General features: G+C 42.9%; 1 protein-coding gene across 6 annotated transcripts in view; it reads right to left on the reverse strand.

Annotated features, from left to right (window-relative positions):
* The window catches only part of LOC117827658 (adhesion G-protein coupled receptor D2), a 77,146-nt gene extending 56,225 nt beyond the window's left edge, over window positions 1–20,921 (reverse strand). For 4 of the 6 annotated variants that reach the window (XR_004634261.1, XR_004634262.1, XM_034704300.1 and 1 more), the window contains exons 1-15: window positions 20,629–20,921; window positions 20,496–20,532; window positions 19,134–19,158; window positions 17,316–17,540; window positions 10,995–11,630; window positions 8,531–8,728; window positions 6,608–6,681; window positions 6,185–6,484; window positions 5,963–6,074; window positions 3,912–4,058; window positions 3,673–3,775; window positions 3,152–3,263; window positions 2,902–2,957; window positions 1,568–1,694; window positions 1,173–1,276 (exon numbers count right to left, since the gene is read on the reverse strand). Coding sequence is in view for 3 of the 6 variants with exons in the window: in XM_034704300.1 (XP_034560191.1) it covers window positions 1,173–1,276; window positions 1,568–1,694; window positions 2,902–2,957; window positions 3,152–3,263; window positions 3,673–3,775; window positions 3,912–4,058; window positions 5,963–6,074; window positions 6,185–6,484; window positions 6,608–6,681; window positions 8,531–8,728; window positions 10,995–11,630; window positions 17,316–17,540; window positions 19,134–19,158; window positions 20,496–20,531 (2,255 nt within the window). In the remaining 3 variants the exon portion in view is untranslated. Of the gene's footprint in view, window positions 1–1,172; window positions 1,277–1,567; window positions 1,695–2,901; window positions 2,958–3,151; window positions 3,264–3,672; window positions 3,776–3,911; window positions 4,059–5,962; window positions 6,075–6,184; window positions 6,485–6,607; window positions 6,682–8,530; window positions 8,729–10,994; window positions 11,631–17,315; window positions 17,541–19,133; window positions 19,159–20,495; window positions 20,533–20,628 lie in introns of those variants that run through there. The other 2 variants (XM_034704327.1, XR_004634259.1) reach the window with 2 other exon arrangements.
* Window positions 20,922–22,014: the final 1,093 nt, after the last annotated feature.

Raw genomic sequence — 22,014 nt, forward strand, 5'->3', positions numbered from 1 at the left:
TCTTTGAACGAGTGTTTCACTTCCAGCAGCTCTACCTCCGTTTCAGATCAACTAAACTAACTTTTTTGCACTTCTCAGAATCAGAATCAGAAATACTTTATTTATCTCAGGGAGGGAAATTCAGTCATTACAGAGCTCTTACAAACAGGATGTAAGAAAGTCAAAATATGAATAGAAGAAGGAAGTAAGTAAGATATAAATATGAATAAAATAAAATAAAGTATATACAGAAGTGCAGAATAGTTGAATTACTTCTGTACAAAAGCACCGGGAATGAAAAGTGTGATGTCTCTCCTCTTCCTCTCTGGAGCCTGTGTGATTTCTGTGTGTGGCCCTGCAGTGTCATGCCCTTATATGGGCGTTTAAGGGACCATGTTGTGCTGCTCATGTATGACTAGTTGATAAAGCACAGGTGAGATCTTCTGTTGTATTTTTGATGTGCCTCAAAGCTCTGCAACGTGACCAAAGATGTTTCTATTTCCTGTCGATGAGTCGTGAAAATTAATCAAAACCAAACTAATGATGTGATTCTAACAGGTTTATCACATTTCATCTTAATCTAATATTACCCTCCATACCTGAGCAGAATCATTTCATAGTGTGATTACACCTACACCTCTACTCTGTGTGTTCACCTCACTACCCAGACCCGTGCTCATCATACGGCGGCTCATGTGAACTGCATGGCTGCTCGCTCTGATTTCAGGACAGCCATAAATAGTGTGGGCGGCTCCTCTCTGGTTGATTGTGATCCCTCAGTGACCCTTATGTTAATTAACAGCAGCAGGATCGGCCCATAAACCTCCAGAGTTGACTCACAGAGAGACCGCAGTAATGACTGGATTAGCTCCAATCAATATTCAAAGCACTGAGAAACGCTCAAACATGTTTCTGTGTATCTGAAACTAAATCTTTGACTTTGTTATCATCAAATGTATTTACTTCATAACATTTGACGTCAGGAGGAAGGTGCATTAGAACTACAGTCCTTTAAACCGGTGATGTTTTGAGTTTTCTGCACAGAAGTCGTCTGATTTTAAACCAACTATCCTCACTTCATGTTCTAGAAACCACAAACAGGAAACAGGGAGTTGCTTGCGTCGGTTCAATGTGGAGAAAGTTGGCCTCGCTGGCATTCTGGGTGGGCAGGACAAAGAAACTCAGATACTCACTCCAGTACGGTGAACAGCATCAAGGTCACCACGAGCGCACACAGAGACGCTCCACAGCCAATAAACGTGAGCTTGGTCAGGATGAGTTCTTCCTCTGGACTCCACTGAAACAGAGAGGAGGAGGACTTCAATGAAACAGAGAGGAGGAGGACTTCAATGAAACAGAGAGGAGGAGGACTTCAATGAAACAGAGAGGAGGAGAAATTCAATGAAACAGAGAGAGATAAAGAAGAGACTGGCTTCATCTATCTGATGCCCACACAATAAAGCCCTTTAAATCAGAATGTGGGTCTGGATTCACATCAGCCTCCTTTAGTTAAAGATCTACGCTCATTACACCAGCTCTAACCATCATCACATATTAAAGGTGGCTCATCTGTACATCCCTGCGTTACCTTTGACTCCAGGTAATTCATCAGCACTGCAAAGTTGGTGGTGTGGTTACAGAAGCAGGAAGTGACACCAGAGCCAGAGAAGGTCACCCTGCAGCCGTCACTGGACCAGCTGTTGGTGTAATTATGCCTGAAGAGCACGATAGATGAACAAATGTTGAGACATTTAGAACTGAGCATGTGGAATTATAAATAATGCATGTATCTGTCAAATTATTATTAGAGAGAGCGGTTGTTATTGGAGGAGAAGAGAGAGCGGTTGTTGTTGTTGTAGTTGAAGAAGAAGAGAAAGCGGTTGTAGGTTGTAGTTGAAGGAGAAGAAGAGAGAGCGGTTGTTGTTGTTGTAGTTGAAGAAGAAGAGAGAGCGGTTGTAGGTTGTAGTTGAAGGAGAAGAAGAGAGAGCGGTTGTTGTTGTAGTTGAAGAAGAAGAGAGAGCGGTTGTAGGTTGTAGTTGAAGGAGAAGAAGAGAGAGCGGTTGTTGTTGTTGTTGAAGAAGAAGAAGAGAGAGTGGTTGTAGTTGAAGAAGAAGAGAGAGTGGTTGTAGGTTGTAGTTGAAGGAGAAGAAGAGAGAGCGGTTGTAGTTGAAGAAGAAGAGGAAGAAGAGAGAGGGGTTGTAGTTGAAGAGGAAGAAGAGAGAGTTGTTGTAGGTTGTTGTTGAAGGAGAAGAAGAGAGAGCGGTTGTTGTTGTAGTTGAAGAAGAAGAGGAAGAAGAGAGAGGGGTTGTAGTTGAAGAGGAAGAAGAGAGAGTTGTTGTAGGTTGTTGTTGAAGGAGAAGAAGAGAGAGCGGTTGTTGTTGAAGAAGAAGAAGAGAGAGTGGTTGTAGGTTGTTGTTGAAGGAGAAGAAGAGAGAGCGGTTGTTGTTGTTGTTGTTGAAGAAGAAGAAGAGAGAGTGGTTGTAGTTGAAGAAGAAGAGAGAGTGGTTGTAGGTTGTAGTTGAAGGAGAAGAAGAGAGAGCGGTTGTAGTTGAAGAAGAAGAAGAGAGAGCGGTTGTAGTTGAAGAAGAAGAAGAGAGAGTGGTTGTTGTAGTTGAAGAAGAGAGAGGAGTTGTTCTTGTTGAAGGAGAAGAAGAGAGAGGAGTTGTTCTTGTTGAAGGAGAAGAAGAGAGAGGAGTTGTTCTTGTTGAAGGAGAAGAAGAGAGAGGAGTTGTTCTTGTTGAAGGAGAAGAAGAGAGAGGAGTTGTTCTTGTTGAAGGAGAAGAAGAGAGAGGAGTTGTTCTTGTTGAAGGAGAAGAAAAGAGAGCGGTTGTTGTTGTAGTTGAAGAAGAGAGAGAGAGCGGTTCTTGTTGAAGGAGAAGAAGAGAGAGAGGTTGTTATCAGACTTGTTTTGGTCAAACTTACATGAGGCTGAAATTCCAAAAGGCACAAACGGGGGAAACACGCTGAGAATACTCCACCTACAAACAGAAACACATGTTCTTTTATTTCTCTTCACCTTAGACTGAAGCAAACGCCCCACAGACTTTATTTAATATAATAATATCATTAGAGCTCCACTGCTACCCCCCTAAAAACTCCAGGCCTCTTTAACACGAGTTAAACATCTTTCTTGAACCGCAGACATCACATAATGTTTAACGATGGACCGTACCACGTGAGAGGAGGACAGGGTGTACTCCACAGCCACAGGGATGGTCTGACCTTTGGAGGCGTCGCGGACAGACGCTGATATGACGGCAGAAGTCAGTTGACCTGGAAGAACACTGAGAGGGCAGACGATGGTTCCCATTCATATCTGATACAGCAAGACCTTTAACCCTCTGTAAGCCTGAGCCCATTTCTGACATTGCATACAAATTATACAGTCATAAACTTATCGTTTTTTTCAAGTCATTAACGTGTGTCTCACTGTGTTCATTCAAAAAATTATAAATCCAGTTTTCAACCCCATACATGTCCCCTTTCTGGCACTTTAAGAAGTGGTCATCATCATTGACGTACGACATATTTACATCAGGTTAAAGCAGGGACCCTTTTTGTCACTCTTTAGACCTTTAGCATTATATTTTATTAAGGCTTACAAAGGATATATAATATATAAGCACAGATTGTCACTTCCAGCTGACTTGTAGAGCCTGATTTCAAGAAAATCTAAAACAAATCACAGCCAACCTTTCTCCTGTCTCATGGGGACTCAGCGGAGACTCCTGTGCCTCAGACACGATCTGGCTCAGATGGCTGTAGTGTGTGTGAATAAACATCACTTCATGATATCCTGAGAGGGACAGAATAAAGAGATTTATTATCATCAATGAGCAACAGGGACGATTATTCTTATCATCCCTTTTGGTTTGCAGTGTCACAGTTCTTGAGTTTTTAACACACATTCAAATCTTATTTTTATTTCCTACCCAGTGTGTGAATCCTCTGGAGCTCAGTGTCGGGGATCAGCAGTTCGTCCTGACCGCTGCTACTGCTGACATGAGAGCCGATGGCAGAGGGTTTAAACACCTGACTGGAGCTGTCCTCTGAAAGCTCCTTCCACTTCATGAACACATCTGACGAGAGAGACAACAGAGGACACTGAAAAACATGACACAGTTAGCAAAAGGTGCTTTAAGACTGCAGGAACCAGGGTCTAAATTTAGTTCTTGGGTAGTTAATCTCCTCCAAAAGTCCCTGCTCAGGGGTAGTACTTTGCAAAGGTCCAGGAACTTTGGAGGCGGGGCCTGCGATGCTGAATGTTTCTGATTGGTAGAGTACCCTCAGTGTTTTTAATTCACCCTCCGTCCACACTAACATCACAAACACCTGTGATTCACTTGGTTTGATAACTCCTGAACGTTGGTCTTCTCTGAGCCTGATAGTGTGAATGCGTCTCTGTCAGTTCCCGGTGTTCCAGTCTGAAGAGTGACCCTGTAAACTGGAGACCTTCAGCTGAACGTGTCAGTGTTTGTGGAGTTTACACAGCTGTTGAAACACAGAAGGAGTTCCTGGGAATGCATCCTAAGGTGCATTTCGACCAAGAGTTCCGTGGTCCTATAGCCCCCAGAACTACTTTCCCCTGAACTAAAAGGTTCCTGTGCCCCCATTGTTGTCTGTGTTTCGACCGCGGGCTGAAGTCCCGGGTAGATTGTGTAAATCAGGCCAGTGACGTATGGAGGGAAAAAAGTAAATGCACTACTCCACTAGACCAGTAGAGGGCAGTAAAACAAAGACGAATGCCATTTATTACAGATGACACCATAGAAGCAGACGGACAGGCAGGTATCATTCTGAGCAACACAACAGTTAGCCTGTTAGCATGAAGAGACTCAGCTGGTCTGTTTTAGATGGTGCTATATTTCATCACAGATGGATTCACTGAATCAACACGTGAGAGGAGATAAGCGCGAGTAGCAAAGACGTTTCAACACGGCTTTAAAATCCTTTTGAATTCAAAAAGCCGTGATCGCAGAGATCGGCCGGTGTTTTGGTTTAACTGGAGACTCTCAGCCGGATGCATCCCTCATAAACATTGACGGGTTTATAAAAAAAAAAAATTCCCCCAAAAATTTTTCCAAAAAAATTGACAAACATTTTTTTTACTAAAAATAATTTTACTTAGAAAAAGTTTACTAGGAAAAATTTGAAAAAAAAATTTTTGAAAAAAAATTTTTTGAAAGGAATTTTTTTGAAAAAAAATGTTTTGAAAAAAAATGTTTTGAAAAAAAATTGTTGAAAGAAATTTTTTTGAAAAAAATTTTTTTGATTTTTTTTTTTTTGACAAAAAAAAAGTTTTGACAAAAAAAAATTGACAAAAAAAAATTTGACAAAAAAAAATTTGACAAAAAAAAATTTGACAAAAAAAATTTGACAAAAATGTTTTGACAAAAAAAAAAATGACAAAAAAGTTGATCCAGAGCCTGTCGAAAATTTAGATTTTCTTCAAATTTGAAATTTTGCTCCAAAATGAATCAACACGTGGGAGGAGATAAGCGCGAGTAGCAAAGACGTTTCAACACGGCTTTAAAATCCTTTTGAACTCAAAAAGCCGTGATCGCAGAGATCGGCCGGTGTTTTGGTTTAAACTGCGACCCTGTTAACTGGAGACTCTCAGCCGGATGCATCCCTCATAAACGTCTTTAGACCATCATTAAATATCTGATGAGGATATTTTGAAATCTTAATAAAAACTAAACTAGTTTGCATTCCCAGGAACTCCCTCTGTGTTTCAACAGCTGTGTAAACTCCACAAACACTGACACGTTCAGCTGAAGGTCTCCAGTTTACAGGGTCACTTTTAAAACCGGAACACCGGGAGAAAAGCACGTAGTTCCGGGGTAAAGTTCCTCTGGTCGAAAAAGCACCCAGCCTTTAATATGAAAGTGAAATATGACAGACAATTTGGGACAAAAACTCTGCCTCCAGTATTCTGAACACAGGACAGTTTAATGATGACTCTTCACAGATGTTTCAGTACCTATGTTCTTGGTAGAGAGAGTGAAGTCTTTCCCCTCAGTGGATAACATGCCTGCGAGCGCTTCAGTCACACTGTCTATACTCCTGACGATAGTGAACGGCCCAACGTTGACCTGTCCAAGAAAATCACACAACATATAGAGGATCAGAGAAGAGAAGAGATTACTTTACTGGATAATAATTGTTAAGAGGTATCACAGATAAACGCAGCTCACTCCCTCACCCCATCCTCCGCCATCCCCATCCACTGTGTCGCCATGTGAGGCTCCAGCATCAAGCTCGCTGCCTTCACATAGTTTGTAGCGATGGACATCATGACCTCTGCTGTTTCCCCTCCAGCAGAGTGAGAGCTCTCCAGAGCGGTCAGGTCCATCTTCATCATCTGGGTGATGTAGAGGACGTCACTGGATTGAAGGAGGTTCGGTCCATCAGCTTCTAATGTCTGCAGAACAGCCTGAGTTGACTGCTGGAGCAGGGTCAGGTGTCTCTCACTGGATGTGTTAGCGCTCAGTTCTTCAAACACCTGAGGAGAGGAAGGAGAGATGTATCAGTGTACACTTCTCCTCCGTATTGTCAGCTGAGTAGACGTTAACTTCCTTCACAGGATCAATAAAGTGTGTTATGTTGGGCTTGATGTCACACTCACGTGTCTGGTCAGCGGATTCTTACTCAGTCTGCTGAAGAATTGTGTCTTTGGTAACATGATCACATCCAGGATGTCTGCAGACGTAACAAAGACACATAAACGATCCACACTCCAGAAAAAAATGGGACACTCAATGCAGTGACTTCCACTACAGAGTCATGTCTGTTTTCAATGCAGTGACTTCCACTACAGAGTCACGTCTGTGTTTAATGCAGTGACTTCCACTACAGAGTCATGTCTGTTTTTAATGCAGTGACTTCCACTACAGAGTCATGTCTGTTTTTAATGCAGTGACTTCCACTACAGAGTCATGTCTGTTTTTAATGCAGTGACTTCCACTACAGAGTCATGTCTGTTTATAATGCAGTGACTTCCACTACAGAGTCATGTCTGTTTATAATGCAGTGACTTCCACTACAGAGTCATGTCTGTTTTAATGCAGTGACTTCCACTACAGAGTCATGTCTGTTTTAATGCAGTGACTTCCACTACAGAGTCATGTCTGTTTTTAATGCAGTGACTTCCACTACAGAGTCACTTCTGTTTTTAATGCAGTGACTTCCACTACAGAGTCATGTCTGTTTTTAATGCAGTGACTTCCACTACAGAGTCATGTCTGTTTTTAATGCAGTGACTTCCACTACAGAGTCATGTCTGTGTTTAATGCAGTGACTTCCACTACAGAGTCATGTCTGTTTTTAATGCAGTGACTTCCACTACAGAGTCATGTCTGTTTTTAATGCAGTGACTTCCACTACAGAGTCACGTCTGTTTTTAATGCAGTGACTTCCACTACAGAGTCATGTCTGTTTTTAATGCAGTGACTTCCACTACAGAGTCATGTCTGTGTTTAATGCAGTGACTTCCACTACAGAGTCATGTCTGTTTTTAATGCAGTGACTTCCACTACAGAGTCATGTCTGTTTTTAATGCAGTGACTTCCACTACAGAGTCATGTCTGTTTTTAATGCAGTGACTTCCACTACAGAGTCATGTCTGTTTTTAATGCAGTGACTTCCACTACAGAGTCATGTCTGTGTTTAATGCAGTGACTTCCACTACAGAGTCATGTCTGTTTTTAATGCAGTGACTTCCACTACAGAGTCATGTCTGTTTTTAATGCAGTGACTTCCACTACAGAGTCATGTCTGTTTTTAATGCAGTGACTTCCACTACAGAGTCATGTCTGTTTATAATGCAGTGACTTCCACTACAGAGTCATGTCTGTGTTTAATGCAGTGACTTCCACTACAGAGTCATGTCTGTGTTTAATGCAGTGACTTCCACTACAGAGTCATGTCTGTGTTTAATGCAGTGACTTCCACTACAGAGTCATGTCTGCTTTTAATGCAGTGACTTCCACTACAGAGTCATGTCTGTGTTTAATGCAGTGATTTTTAGTGACTTGGAGCCAGCCCCAAGTGGTCACTAGAGGAACTGCATTTTTTAACATTTCCTCATTGACTAAATCTTCGCGGCTGGAGGTTGCTGCTTTTTTTTAACCTGTTGCTGGCTTTGAATTTTAAATGAGCATATATTTTTTATAAAGCAATAAAATGTTTTGTGTACAACACTTAAGATGCTTTTTTTTTTTTTTTACTTTCAATTAAATAAAGGCTTTAAATAAAATGCTTATTCTGTTTTGATTAACTATTTTGGAATTGAGCTTCTAATTCAATGATATTAAGAATAAAACAGCAACAGCATATGTTAGGGTCTATTAGATTTCTTTAGGTTTAATGTTTTTGTCATATTTACATCTTAATTCTGCAAATGTAGCATTTGTTACAGGGACATTAACTTTGATTGCAAGACATTATTCAGGCTCTATTTGCTCTATGTGCTGGATAAAAAACACCAAATAACCACATTACATAACAGCAAATGGAAAATAATCTAGTCCCTTATTAATAATAACGGTACCTTTTTTGAACTGGCAGACGGCCCCTCTGTGTGAGTCACACTTTGCAAGGTCCAAGCTCCCAACAACGGGGTCAAAGTATCCACATACCTCATCAGTCTGAGGGGTGTGGAGGAACTCAAAGGAGAGGGCTTGATTCAGGGAGGTGTTGCTGTCCAAGAAGGTTTCCAACAGCGGACTCGCTAATATGGTGATGTTTCCTGATGAACGAGACGGGGAATGAAAGAATATTATCATAAAATATTCAAAATGAAAGCAAGACTGAATGTCACGTCTAGATTGGGGGTGAAATCCAGCAATGTCCTTTTTTTTCTTTGTTTGGAAATGTGTGACTGACATACAAATAAAGTCATGTAAAAATGATTATTGTCTGATTGTCTCTTGTTCTCCAAGGAGCCAGCTTGAATGCATTTCAGATGCATCACCTTATCTCCATGAAGCCATATCTGCTCAGATGATCCTGGAGGAATTGCTGCAGCGTGCAGCAGATCAGAACGGACCTTACGTCTAAACCATAGACTGTATAAATATGGACGTAGTCTCCGTGACATAACCCGTTTGTTTCTGAAGAGCTGTTTTGAGGACAATCGGCGGCGGCAGCCATATTGCTGCTGTCGAGTGATTGTGACGTAAAGAGGCGGGCTTTGAGCCTCCTCGCCAACAGCTACAGTGTTCCCGCCTGTCAATCAAGTCAGCTGTGCCTCTCATTGGAAGACTTGTAATCTCAATATCTTTGAAATTGCTGCGTTAGAACAAAAAAAAATCACTATCCAGTTTTTAGTGCTTCAGCATTGGAATCATATTTTTAGACCTGAGGTTGCCACTTGGTCTTAACACCTGCAAAGTCCTCAGGTGTTGCCAAGGGTGTAGGTTTGATTTTGACATTGGTGGGGACCTGTGCATCCGGCTGCAACAGAAACGATGTTTTGCATTCATTAGCGGTTGCCTATGAGGAGGAACCATTTTCCTCTGGTGACTTAAACTCTGTTTCTTTTTCTTGCCTGCTAACATCCTCAGACATGAGTGCACCATCAACACTGGCGAAACCTGCAAGCGAAACAGCCTATAGGGAGCTAAGCCAATCAAAAAACAGACTGGTCTCAAAGACGTATTTGGGAAAAGGATTTAACCCTTTGTGTGCCACATGAAGCGCATTTTTTTTCTCTTCAACCTTAAAATTGATGGGAGACATTTCAGCCATCGTTTGAGATTCCATACACAATTCTACTCCATTGGGTGTTGTGCAATGTTATAACAAACTTATAACAACACCATCGATGTTGCTTAAAGACACGAGTATCTCCAAATGTCATGAACCCAAAGTAAAGAAAACTAGATTAAACTGAACAAACGGGGCAGGTTTACTTATTTGTGTGGCCTTCAGGTGCGGCTGGGATTTTACGGTAGCAGAGGTCTACATAGCTCTAGACTGGAGTGGACTCGAGTGGACTAGATGAGACATGGACAGGAAACTGTTAATATAACTGATCAATCTGGAAACCACTACAGCTCACATGTGACTGAAATCCACCGGAGCAAACACTCAGCATGCTCTCTGCATGTGGAGCTGTTGGAGGGGGAGTCAGAGTTTTGGGCTCTCATTGCTCATCGGGGAGCATGATGTAAGTACAGGAGAAGTCTGTTATGAAGGGTGGGATCCAGACTGACGTTGCTCACAAAACATTTACAAGAATCATTAGAAGAACTGAACTCCCTGCCAGTAACAACATGGTCATCATCTGCCCTGTTCGCTTCAGGATGAGAGAGGGAGACTCTCTCTTCAATCGATCGGATTAAAGCTTTGATCAGTGAAAGTGTGTGTCTCATCTTCTTAAAGTATTCCCTGAAGCATGTTTAGGAACATCCTCATAAAGTGTCTGCAGTGTTTTCAAGTGTTTGCATGTCTAACACTGTCTGTGCTCTGTTACTGTACTATCTCTTGTGTTTGTTGGCAGTGAAGTGAAATGTTCTGATTGAGTTGTAATGACGTCTTGGAGAGAAACCACAACATGTGTTGTGAGTCTAATGTATTACTTCATCTTAGAGAGAGAAGCTGGTTTCAGAGGAGGGTTAAACAGAGGGGGGCAGTTTTTGGTCCAGTTGTACCTGCACTTTATTCACAGCGTTTGTTTTACCCTACTAGGACAGCCAGCTGGGTGGAGTTAACGACATCAGGCCAGCTCAGATCTTGGCGTGTTGTTGTAAATTGAGTCGTCCAAAATGACTTTCCAAATGGTCTCCATGTGATTGTTTCCCTGCATAGCAACCCCACCCAGCTTTGGAGCCAAAGTAGCTCAACTGTAAACAGCATTTTAAAACATTAATAACATTGTGCATATATATTTGAGTCACTGTGATGTGTTGTGGTGGTTTTAATCCGTCCCTCCCCCGTACCTGGGTTTTAAATAAGCTTCACTATCATCTCCCTCAGCTGCTCCCTTTGTGCTCACACTCCAACAATCCTACCTTGACATGGACTCCCCTGCTTGGTGTGGGTCGAGTTTATTTCCATGGCATCTTCCCTCCACTTGAACACCAGCCCAGAGGGAGCGGGTGAACACTCCTTTTCCACGGTGTAGATTTCACTGCTGTTCAGTACCCGATCCCATATGTGCAGATCTGTAACGCTCCCTGAGAATGACTCATCCTTCTTGAACGAGCCCCCAAAGGTGTCCTGCTCCTGCCCGATGATAAAATGTCCATCACCGCCGATGCTGTCAGAACTGTTCAGTCCGTCCCCCCGAGCGACCACGAGGCCGTGAGTGAACAGCGCCCAGCGCCCGCCGCCCTGGCTCCAAGTAACGCACACAGAATGCCAGGAGTCGTCATGCTCGAAGGCGTCTTGATAACGTCCGTGAACTCCGTGGACCAGCAGGGCCAGCTGAACAGGCTTTCCCTGGATCAGGTTTGCCCGGAGCTGGAACTCGTTAATGTAAGACTGAATGGAATAAGAGAAGACGGTGGATATTCCAAAGGTGGTCGGGTCGAAGCGGAGACGGGTGCAAACGGTGACAGAATCCATTGAAGGTAACCTTTGTAGGAGGCGGGCATACTTGGTGTCTGAGCGCCCGGTGAACTCCAGAATCAGGGTCTCTGGGGAACCTTTGATTCACCCCACATAGGGAAAAGAAAGAAGTGTTATTATGACGGAAAAATACTGGCAGAGCTTTTGGAAAAGATTGGACTTCATTATAAGATTCCACTTCATGAACATTTTTCTACTGAATCACAAGGAAACATTAAATAAGTGCCAATACAGCAATATCACAAGTCTCATTTTGTAACCCCATCACGGGGTTGGTTGTCACACACTATGGGGTTGGTTGTCACACACTATGGGGTTGGTTGTCACACACTATGGGGTTGGTTGTCACACATTATGGGGTTGGTTGTCACACACTATGGGGTTGGTTGTCACACATTATGGGGTTGGTTGTCAAACACTATGGGGTTGGTTGTCACACACTATGGGGTTGGTTGTCACACATTATGGGGTTGGTTGTCAAACACTATGGGGTTGGTTGTCACACACTATGGGGTTGGTTGTCACACATTATGGGGTTGGTTGTCAAACACTATGGGGTTGGTTGTCACACATTATGGGGTTGGTTGTCACACACTATGGGGTTGGTTGTCAAACACTATGGGGTTGGTTGTCACACACTATGGGGTTGGTTGTCACACACTATGGGGTTGGTTGTCAAACACTATGGGGTTGGTTGTCAAACACTATGGGGTTGGTTGTCACACACTATGGGGTTGGTTGTCACACACTATGGGGTTGGTTGTCACACACTATGGGGTTGGTTGTCACACACTATGGGGTTGGTTGTCAAACACTATGGGGATGGTTGTCACACACTATGGGGTTGGTTGTCACACACTATTGGGTTGGTTGTCAAACACTATGGGGATGGTTGTCACACACTATGGGGATGGTTGTCACACACTATGGGGTTGGTTGTCACACACTATGGGGTTGGTTGTCACACACTATGGGGTTGGTTGTCACACACTATTGGGTTGGTTGTCAAACACTATGGGGATGGTTGTCACACACTATGGGGTTGGTTGTCACACACTATGGGGTTGGTTGTCACACACTATGGGGTTGGTTGTCACACACTATGGGGATGGTTGTCAAACACTATGGGGATGGTTGTCACACACTATGGGGTTGGTTGTCACACACTATTGGGTTGGTTGTCAAACACTATGGGGATGGTTGTCACACACTATGGGGATGGTTGTCAAACACTATGGGGATGGTTGTCAAACACTATGGGGATGGTTGTCAAACACTATGGGGTTGGTTGTCAAACACTATGGGGATGGTTGTCAAACACTATGGGGATGGTTGTCAAACACTATGGGGTTGGTTGTCAAACACTATGGGGTTGGTTGTCAAACACTATGGGGTTGGTTGTCAAACACTATGGGGATGGTTGTCAAACACTATGGGGTTGGTTGTCAAACACTATGGGGTTGGTTGTCACACACTATGGGGTTGGTTGTCAAACACTATGGGGATGGTTGTCAAACACTATGGGGTTGGTTGTCAAACACTATGGGGTTGGTTGTCAAACACTATGGGGTTGGTTGTCACACACTATGGGGTTGGTTGTCACACACTATGGGGATGGTTGTCACACACTATGGGGTTGGTTGTCACACATTAGGGGGATGGTTGTCACAATATGGGGATGGTTGTCACACACTATGGGGATGGTTGTCACACATTAGGGGGATGGTTGTCACAATATGGGGATGGTTGTCACACACTATGGGGATGGTTGTCACACACTATGGGGTTGGTTGTCACACACTATGGGGTTGGTTGTCACACACTATGGGGTTGGTTGTCACACACTATGGGGATGGTTGTCACACACTATGGTGATGGTTGTCACACACTATGGGGTTGGTTGTCACACATTAGGGGGATGGTTGTCACAATATGGGGATGGTTGTCACACACTATGGGGATGGTTGTCACACACTATGGGGATGGTTGTCACACACTATGGGGGTGGTTGTCACACACTATGGGGATGGTTGTCACACACTATGGGGTTGGTTGTCACACTCTATGGGGTTGGTTGTCACACACTATAGGGTTGGTTGTCACACTATGGGGTGGGTTGTCACACACTATGGGGTTGGTTGTCACACACTATGGGGTTGGTTGTCACACACTATGGGGGTGGTTGTCACACACTATGGGGATGGTTGTCACACACTATGGGGTTGGTTGTCACACTCTATGGGGTTGGTTGTCACACTATGGGGATGGTTGTCACACACTATGGGGTTGGTTGTCACACACTATGGGGATGGCTGTCACACACTATGGGGTTGGTTGTCAAACACTATGGGGTTGGTTGTCACACACTATGGGGATGGTTGTCACACACTATGGGGATGGTTGTCACACACTATGGGGTTGGTTGTCACACTATGGGGATGGTTGTCACACTATGGGGTTGGTTGTCACACACTATGGGGATGGTTGTCACACACTATGGGGATGGTTGTCACACTATGGGGATGGTTGTCACACACTATGGGGATGGTTGTCACACTATGGGGTTGGTTGTCACACACTATGGGGTTGGTTGTCACACACTATGGGGATGGTTGTCACACTATGGGGTTGGTTGTCACACACTATGGGGTTGGTTGTCACACACTATGGGGTTGGTTGTCACACACTATGGGGATGGTTGTCAAACACTAGGGGGTTGGTTGTCACACACTATGGGGTTGGTTGTCAAACACTATGGGGTTGGTTGTCACACACTATGGGGTTGGTTGTCACACTATGGGGTTGGTTGTCACACACTATGGGGTTGGGTGTCACACTATGGGGTTGGTTGTCACACTATGGGGTTGGTTGTCACACACTATGGGGATGGTTGTCACACACTATGGGGTTGGTTGTCACACTATGGGGTTGGTTGTCACACACTATGGGGATGGTTGTCACACACTATGGGGTTGGTTGTCACACACTATGGGGTTGGTTGTCACACACTATGGGGGTGGTTGTCACATTATGGGGTTGGATGTCACACACTATGGGGGTGGTTGTCACACACTATGGGGTTGGTTGTCACACACTATGGGGATGGTTGTCACACACTATGGGGATGGTTGTCACACACTATGGGGTTGGTTGTCACACACTATGGGGGTGGTTGTCACACACTATGGGGATGGTTGTCACACACTATGGGGATGGTTGTCACACACTATGGGGGTGGTTGTCACACACTATGGGGTTGGTTGTCACACACTATGGGGATGGTTGTCACACACTATGGGGATGGTTGTCACACACTATGGGGATGGTTGTCACACACTATGGGGATGGTTGTAACACTAAAGGGGGTTGGTTGTCACACACTAGGGGGTTGGTTGTCACACTATGGGGTTGGTTGTCACACACTATGGGGTTGGTTGTCACACTATGGGGTTGGTTTTCACACACTATGGGGATGGTTGTCACACACTATGGGGTTGGTTGTCACACTATGGGGTTGGTTGTCACACACTATGGGGATGGTTGTCACACACTGTGGGGTTGGTTGTCACACTATGGGGTTGGTTGTCACACACTAGGGGGTGGTTGTCACACACTATGGGGTTGGTTGTCACACTATGGGGTTGGTTTTCACACACTATGGGGATGGTTGTCACACACTATGGGGTTGGTTGTCACACTATGGGGTTGGTTGTCACACACTATGGGGATGGTTGTCACACACTGTGGGGTTGGTTGTCACACACTATGGGGTTGGTTGTCACACACTATGGGGATGGTTGTCACACACTGTGGGGTTGGTTGTCACACTATGGGGTTGGTTGTCACACTATGGGGTTGGTTGTCACACTATGGGGTTGGTTGTCACACTATGGGGTTGGTTGTCACACACTATGGGGGTGGTTGTCACACTATGGGGGTGGTTGTCACACACTATGGGGTTGGTTGTCACACACTATGGGGATGGTTGTCACACACTATGGGGTTGGTTGTCACACACTATGGGGGTGGTTGTCACACACTATGGGGTTGGTTGTCACACACTATGGGGTTGGTTGTCACACACTATGGGGATGGTTGTCACACACTATGGGGTTGGTTGTCACACACTATGGGGATGGTTGTCACACACTATGGGGATGGTTGTCACACACTATGGGGTTGGTTGTCACACACTATGGGGTTGGTTGTCACACACTATGGGGTTGGTTGTCACACACTATGGGGTGGTTGTCACACACTATGGGGTTTGCTGTCACACACTATGGGGTTGGTTGTCACACTATGGGGTTGGTTGTCACACACTATGGGGTTGGTTGTCACACACTATGGGGTTTGCTGTCACACACTATGGGGTGGTTGTCACACACTATGGGGTGGTTGTCACACACTATGGGGATGATTGTCACACATTATGGGGTTGGTTGTCACACACTATGGGGATGGTTGTCACACATTATGGGGTTGGTTGTCACACACTATGGGGTTGGTTGTCACACACTATGGGGATGGTTGTCACACACTATGGGGTTGGTTGTCACACACTATGGGGATGGTTGTCACACACTATGGGGATGGTTTTCACACACTATGGGGTGGTTGTCACACACTATGGGGTGGTTGTCACACTATGGGGATGGTTTTCACACACTATGGGGTGGTTGTCACACACTATGTGGTTGGTTGTCACACACTATGGGGTGGTTGTCACACACTATGGGGTTGGTTGTCACACACTATGGGGTTGGTTGTCACACACTATGGGGTGGTTGTCACACACTATGGGGTGGTTGTCACACACTATGTGGTTGGTTGTCACACACTATGGGGTGGTTGTCACACACTATGGGGTTGGTTGTCACACACTATGGGGTTGGTTGTCACACACTATGGGGTGGTTGTCACACACTATGGGGATGGTTGTCACACACTATGGGGTTGGTTGTCACACACTATGGGATGGTTGTCACACACTATGGGGTGGTTGTCACACACTATGGGGATGGTTGTCACACACTATGGGGTTGGTTGTCACACACTATGGGGGTGGTTGTCACAGTATGGGGTTGGTTGTCACACCCTATGGGGATGGTTGTCACACACTATGGGGATGGTTGTCACACACTATGGGGTTGGTTGTCACACACTATGGGGTTGGTTGTCACACACTATGGGGTTGGTTGTCACACACTATGGGGTTGGTTGGTTGTCACACACTATGGGGTTGGTTGTCACACACTATGGGGTTGGTTGTCACACACTATGGGGATAGTTGTCACACACTATGGGGATAGTTGTCACACACTATGGGGATGGTTGTCACACATTATGGGGATGATTGTCACACTATCTAACAAGTACTTAGCTAGCTAATAAAAATCTGAACTATAGCTTTCCCCTCACACTTTGTAAGGGTAACACTTGTTTTGTTATAAACCCATCGTTTAAAAGCCTAGAAGAAAAATACTGAGGAGTTGAATATTTACAATTTGACATGAAAAACACAAAAAGTCCTCTCCCCTCAAGTTCAGCTGTCCCACTCCAGAGAGGACTATGTAGGTGAGCTCTGATCCTAATTCTGGAAATGTCCATACCCCAATCTAAGAGACAGCGCCCTCTGGTGGTGAGATATAACGAGTGTGCCAACCAACCCGTGTGACAACCAACCCCGTTCTCCCCTACAGTGTTTAAGAAGGGTGCTAATGTGTTAGTACAAAGTGTCACAGACGGCTGACTGAACCTACTAGTCTGGTGTTTGGTAACTTTCCTGTCAATCCACACGGCGTCAGAGATGTACAAGGAACTTAAAAAGTTGGTCAGCTCTTGGTTGTCTTTGGTGTCGGAGACGGTGGCTAAGGTCCCGGAGCGTTGATGACACACCTCCCGTGCTCTATCCCACTGCAGGCGGTCAGGGACGTACTCGTAGTAGGACTCATCATACGTCTGGGTTTTTATTTCCAACGTAAAGGCTGTGCAGAAAAAAAGAGAAGGAATGGAAAGAGCTGTTATAAAAAAACAACACGCCGACTTTGTTTCCACTCCGGTGCTACGAGGACATTTTAAAAGGTCCAGAAAATATCATATAAGTGACAAGTTTTCCATGTAAATAAGATTATTATTGTCATTTTGAGAAATTACGTTTTTCAGGGTCTCAAACACTCAAGTACTGTTAGAACTGGAGCAAACCTTTCTGCACATTTTAATAGTATTTCCATGAATGTGAATTAACGTACCTTTCTATCCACAGCTGTATAAGAACTTTGGCACATACGATTAAAAATGACTAAGCTTCCAGAAAGTGAAGAGGAAATAACAACAGCACTACTCAAACCTCAAACAGCAGGAAATATTAACACATTTATGTCTTTATGTTTATTTTATTCTTCACTTGAAGGAAAAGTTAAAGGACTAATACGTCCATGGAGATGTTTTAATGTTTGTCAGCTGCAGTGTTTCATCTCTTCAGTGGATTTTGAGTGGAAATGCTCAGGTTGCGTTGCACTCAGTGATGGACATTTGAAAGACAAATATCATCCTTTTGACTCCTCTACATTTCTATCAGTGCTCTAGTTACTCACTACTGTTGCTTTGAAGTCAGCTGATGAATTTTCTATTCTGAGATCAGATCCCAAAGACCTTGAACTGTTGGTGTACTCGTGTTTGGTTTGTTTAAATGGTGTAGACCAGGGGTTCCAAAACTTTTCAGCCTGCGACCCCCAAAACAAAGGTGCCAAAGACTTGTGGCCCCCACTTTGTTAAACGTTGCTTCATACTTTATTTACTTCATACTTCAAAATGAGTTTACCTACATGCACATGTATCTGTGTTTCCTGTGCTGCTGTGAATTAACCTGCTGCTACTGATCCTTTTGTTAATTGACTGTTAGCTACCCCTGACCCTAACTTTAGGAGTCATCTGGCAACAAAAAGAGGCAGAAAACTAATGAAATGGACTTATTTGCAGGGTTTTATTTCAAATGTAACGACTATTTTTGTCTATATTTTTACAATAATGGTTCAAATAAGCAAATTTAGATTACTTAAAAGAAATAAAAAATCTGGAAGACATGTCACGACCCCAAATTGGTGTCTTGGGAACCTCTGGTGTAGACCACAGACTGTATAAATAATGGACGTAGTCTCCGTGACGTCACCCGTCTGTTCCTGAAGCTCTGTTTTGAAGCTGATCGTCGGCGGGTGCCATATTGGAAATGTTGAACTCAACCTAACTTCTGTGGAGCTAGTGTGAGGTAAAGAGGCGGGGCTTTAGCCTCCTCGCTAACAGCTACAGTGTGCCCACCTGTCAGTCACGTCTGTCATGTCCTTATTTGGGCAAAACTTGTAAGTTTCATATCTTCTGAACAGTTTTTTGAACCAGGCTGTAACATTTTTATTTCTGCTGTCTGTTTTGAATGGGTGTGTATGTGGTTTCTGATGTTTCTGCAGCCAGCCTCTAGTGGACACTCAATGAACTGCAGTTTTAGCTTAGCAGTTAGCTACTTAGTCTAACTGTGCTAACTGACATTTTATTCAACTAGAAAGAGAAGAAGAAATGTCTCTTACCTGATATACAGTCGTAAAAACAAACCTGGAACAAAAATGTGATAAATTTAGTTCATTGTTTTTTATGTTATGGGTATAAGGTGTCAGAAATTCCTTATCTGGAAGCAAAATTCAGCAGGTGTCTCAAATAACAAAAGACGATGGCTGCAAAAATCCCCTACTACACTAGCAGTACGTACTGATTTGGTTCAAATCAGTAAGCAGTAAGTGAACAAGAGCTAAATCTACAGTATGCTAAAACACAGTGGACCAGTCTGCCTCATGAATGTTTCCCACAATGCACAGCGCTAATGTTAGGCTTCTTGAGTCGCTGTGAAAACTATTAAATTCCATATATCTTCTTATCTTTTTGAATTATAAGTGATGCTAAAGAAGCAGTTTTCACTTTGCCATAGTTTACTTCCACTTTCTGAAACTGGAAATCCAGCGACAGATCCAGCAGAACAGTCATAATACACACTACCTTCAAACGCAGTATGCAGTACATACTGCCTACTACATTCACAGGTAGTACGCAGCAGGTGGTTTTGAAAACAGCCATAAACTAGGGGGCGAATAACGCCTCCCCCCACCGCCATGATGCTTTTAAACACTACAGCATGTGTTTTCATGCTTCTACCATAGACTGTATAAAACATGGGTTTTCTGATTCTCTGAGGGTAACTTACTCTAAAGTTTGGTACCAACAATTTATTATTTATGTGTTTATCTAAATGTATTTCATTGTTTAAAAAAGGCCTGCATATTAAAGTTTATTAAGGAACAGTATTTGTTATGGGACTTGTCTTTCAAGCATTGCATTTTTATTTTTATTTTGAAAGTATCGGTATTAGGTATCGAATAAATTGCCAGAAAAGTAATGGGTATCGCATCGAATCATAAAACCGTGGTATCGCCGCACACTAGCAGCAGGTGGTTTTAAAAACAGCCATAAACTAGGGGGCGAATAACGCCTTTACCCCCCGCCATAACGCTTTTAAACACTACAGCACATATTTTCAGGATTTTACCTTTAATATAAAAAAGGTAACGCTCACTTTGATACCAAGTTTTATATTTACCTATCAAATGTTAGCTTTAAACAGGAATTATATCCAGGATATGGGATTATAGTGCCATTAAAAGTAGATCCTCCACCTCAGCGCATTGATATAGAACGTTTAGAACACATCAAAGGACGTTGACGTCACCGTAACCGTTAACTTTTAGACCAATCAAAAATCAGTATTTAAACTCGCATTAAATTCAACTCGCAGACTTTACCTGTTTAAACCGGTTTGAGCGTTTTAATATTTAACATTAAATTTAAGTTTTAGTTTCATAAAGTTTCACACAGAGGTTTAAAAACAAAGAAATACTCACAAGAAGACTTAGATTGAGGATCAATAACCAGCTCATCTTTGGACAAACAAACATCATGATTAGATTAAATTAAAGGTGATTTAATTTTTACTGCTTTTTAACATTTCTGAGGTGAAACAGAGAGTTTATTTACCTTAATTATTCTTCTCGTTCAGAACTTTTTTCACGTGTTGTCTCATTCCCCTCGCGCCGTGTCCCTGAACACACCATGAGCTGTTCCTCTGTAATCCTCAGACTGACCTATAAAGTCTGTTCTCCTCAAACTGCCTCTCTTTAAATCTGTTTTCTTCTTCTAGCTGCTCTCTCACTTCCTCACGACAGAGGAGAAGAATCCTCTCTGGCTTGTGACAGCGTGAGGGACGGAGGGAGGGAGGGAGGATGCAGAGGAGGCTGCAGAAGGGAGGAGTGGGTGTAACCTGCAGAGGAGCGGGTCAAACAAAAGGGGGGTTCAAGGACCTCCAGGGGCCCTTGGGTTTATTCCAGGGGGCCAAGTCAGGCTGGAGGGTCACATCATAAAGCAATACTCAAAATATTCAGATTAAAATAAGTTTCTGATTGATTTAAATATCTTTAAATCAAGGAAGAGGATTAGGGCCACTGAAAAAAAATATATATGAAGGTTTCCAATGTTTTTTAATTTATTATTATTATGAGAAAAAAGTCAGAATTCTGAGATTAAAGTTAGAATTTGGAGATTTAAGTCAGAATTCTGCGAAAAAAAAGTCTGAATTTGGAGATTAAAGTCAAAATAATATATATATTTTTTTAAATTGGAACTTAATTTATAATTTTTTTTCAGTGGCCCTAATCCTGTTCCATATTAAATGATGTATGGAGCAGTAAAAAACTAACTACCTTTCTCAATCAATGACTCAAGCTTTATTTTTTTTTATTAAGTTCTTTAATTATTGAAAAAGAAGAAAGAAGCAGCATTTTAAAATAGAGACTAATATACATCAACAATAATAAAATATGTAATTAAAATAAGTTTAAAGCCTCAAATTAACATTTACAATAGAAATAGTGAAAATAAGAATAAATAAGAAGGGTAGGGAAGAGAGTTGAATATTGAAATAAAGTTAAAATAATTAAACATTAAAACCAATCATAATCGTATATCTTCAGTTAAACTTACTAAATACCATGAATGACAATAAGTTTAATCAAATCAATTTAACTCTATAGATTTGTATAAACAGAGACAGATAGGATCTCACCTGGTGTGAATTCATGGATAAACACGACTGAAGAAATAAAGTATTCCAAAACGCTGCAGCTCGAGTACTGCCTAGAGCACATCTCTCCCGTATTAGCTTTTCTACACGACTCCCCATAAAATCTAGACCAGAATTTAAAATCTGTCTTCTGAACTAGGAAGCTCTAAATGATCAGACACCTTCGTATCTAAAAGAGCCCCTCTAGAATACGACGCTCAAAACAATAAAAAGTAGTATGGGAGGTAGAGCCTTCAGTTATCAGGCCCCTCTCCTTTGGAGTCATCTACCAGTCAGGGTCCGGA

This window comes from Notolabrus celidotus, chromosome 2 (assembly GCF_009762535.1).
Source record: "Notolabrus celidotus isolate fNotCel1 chromosome 2, fNotCel1.pri, whole genome shotgun sequence".
Lineage (NCBI taxonomy): Eukaryota > Metazoa > Chordata > Actinopteri > Labriformes > Labridae > Notolabrus > Notolabrus celidotus.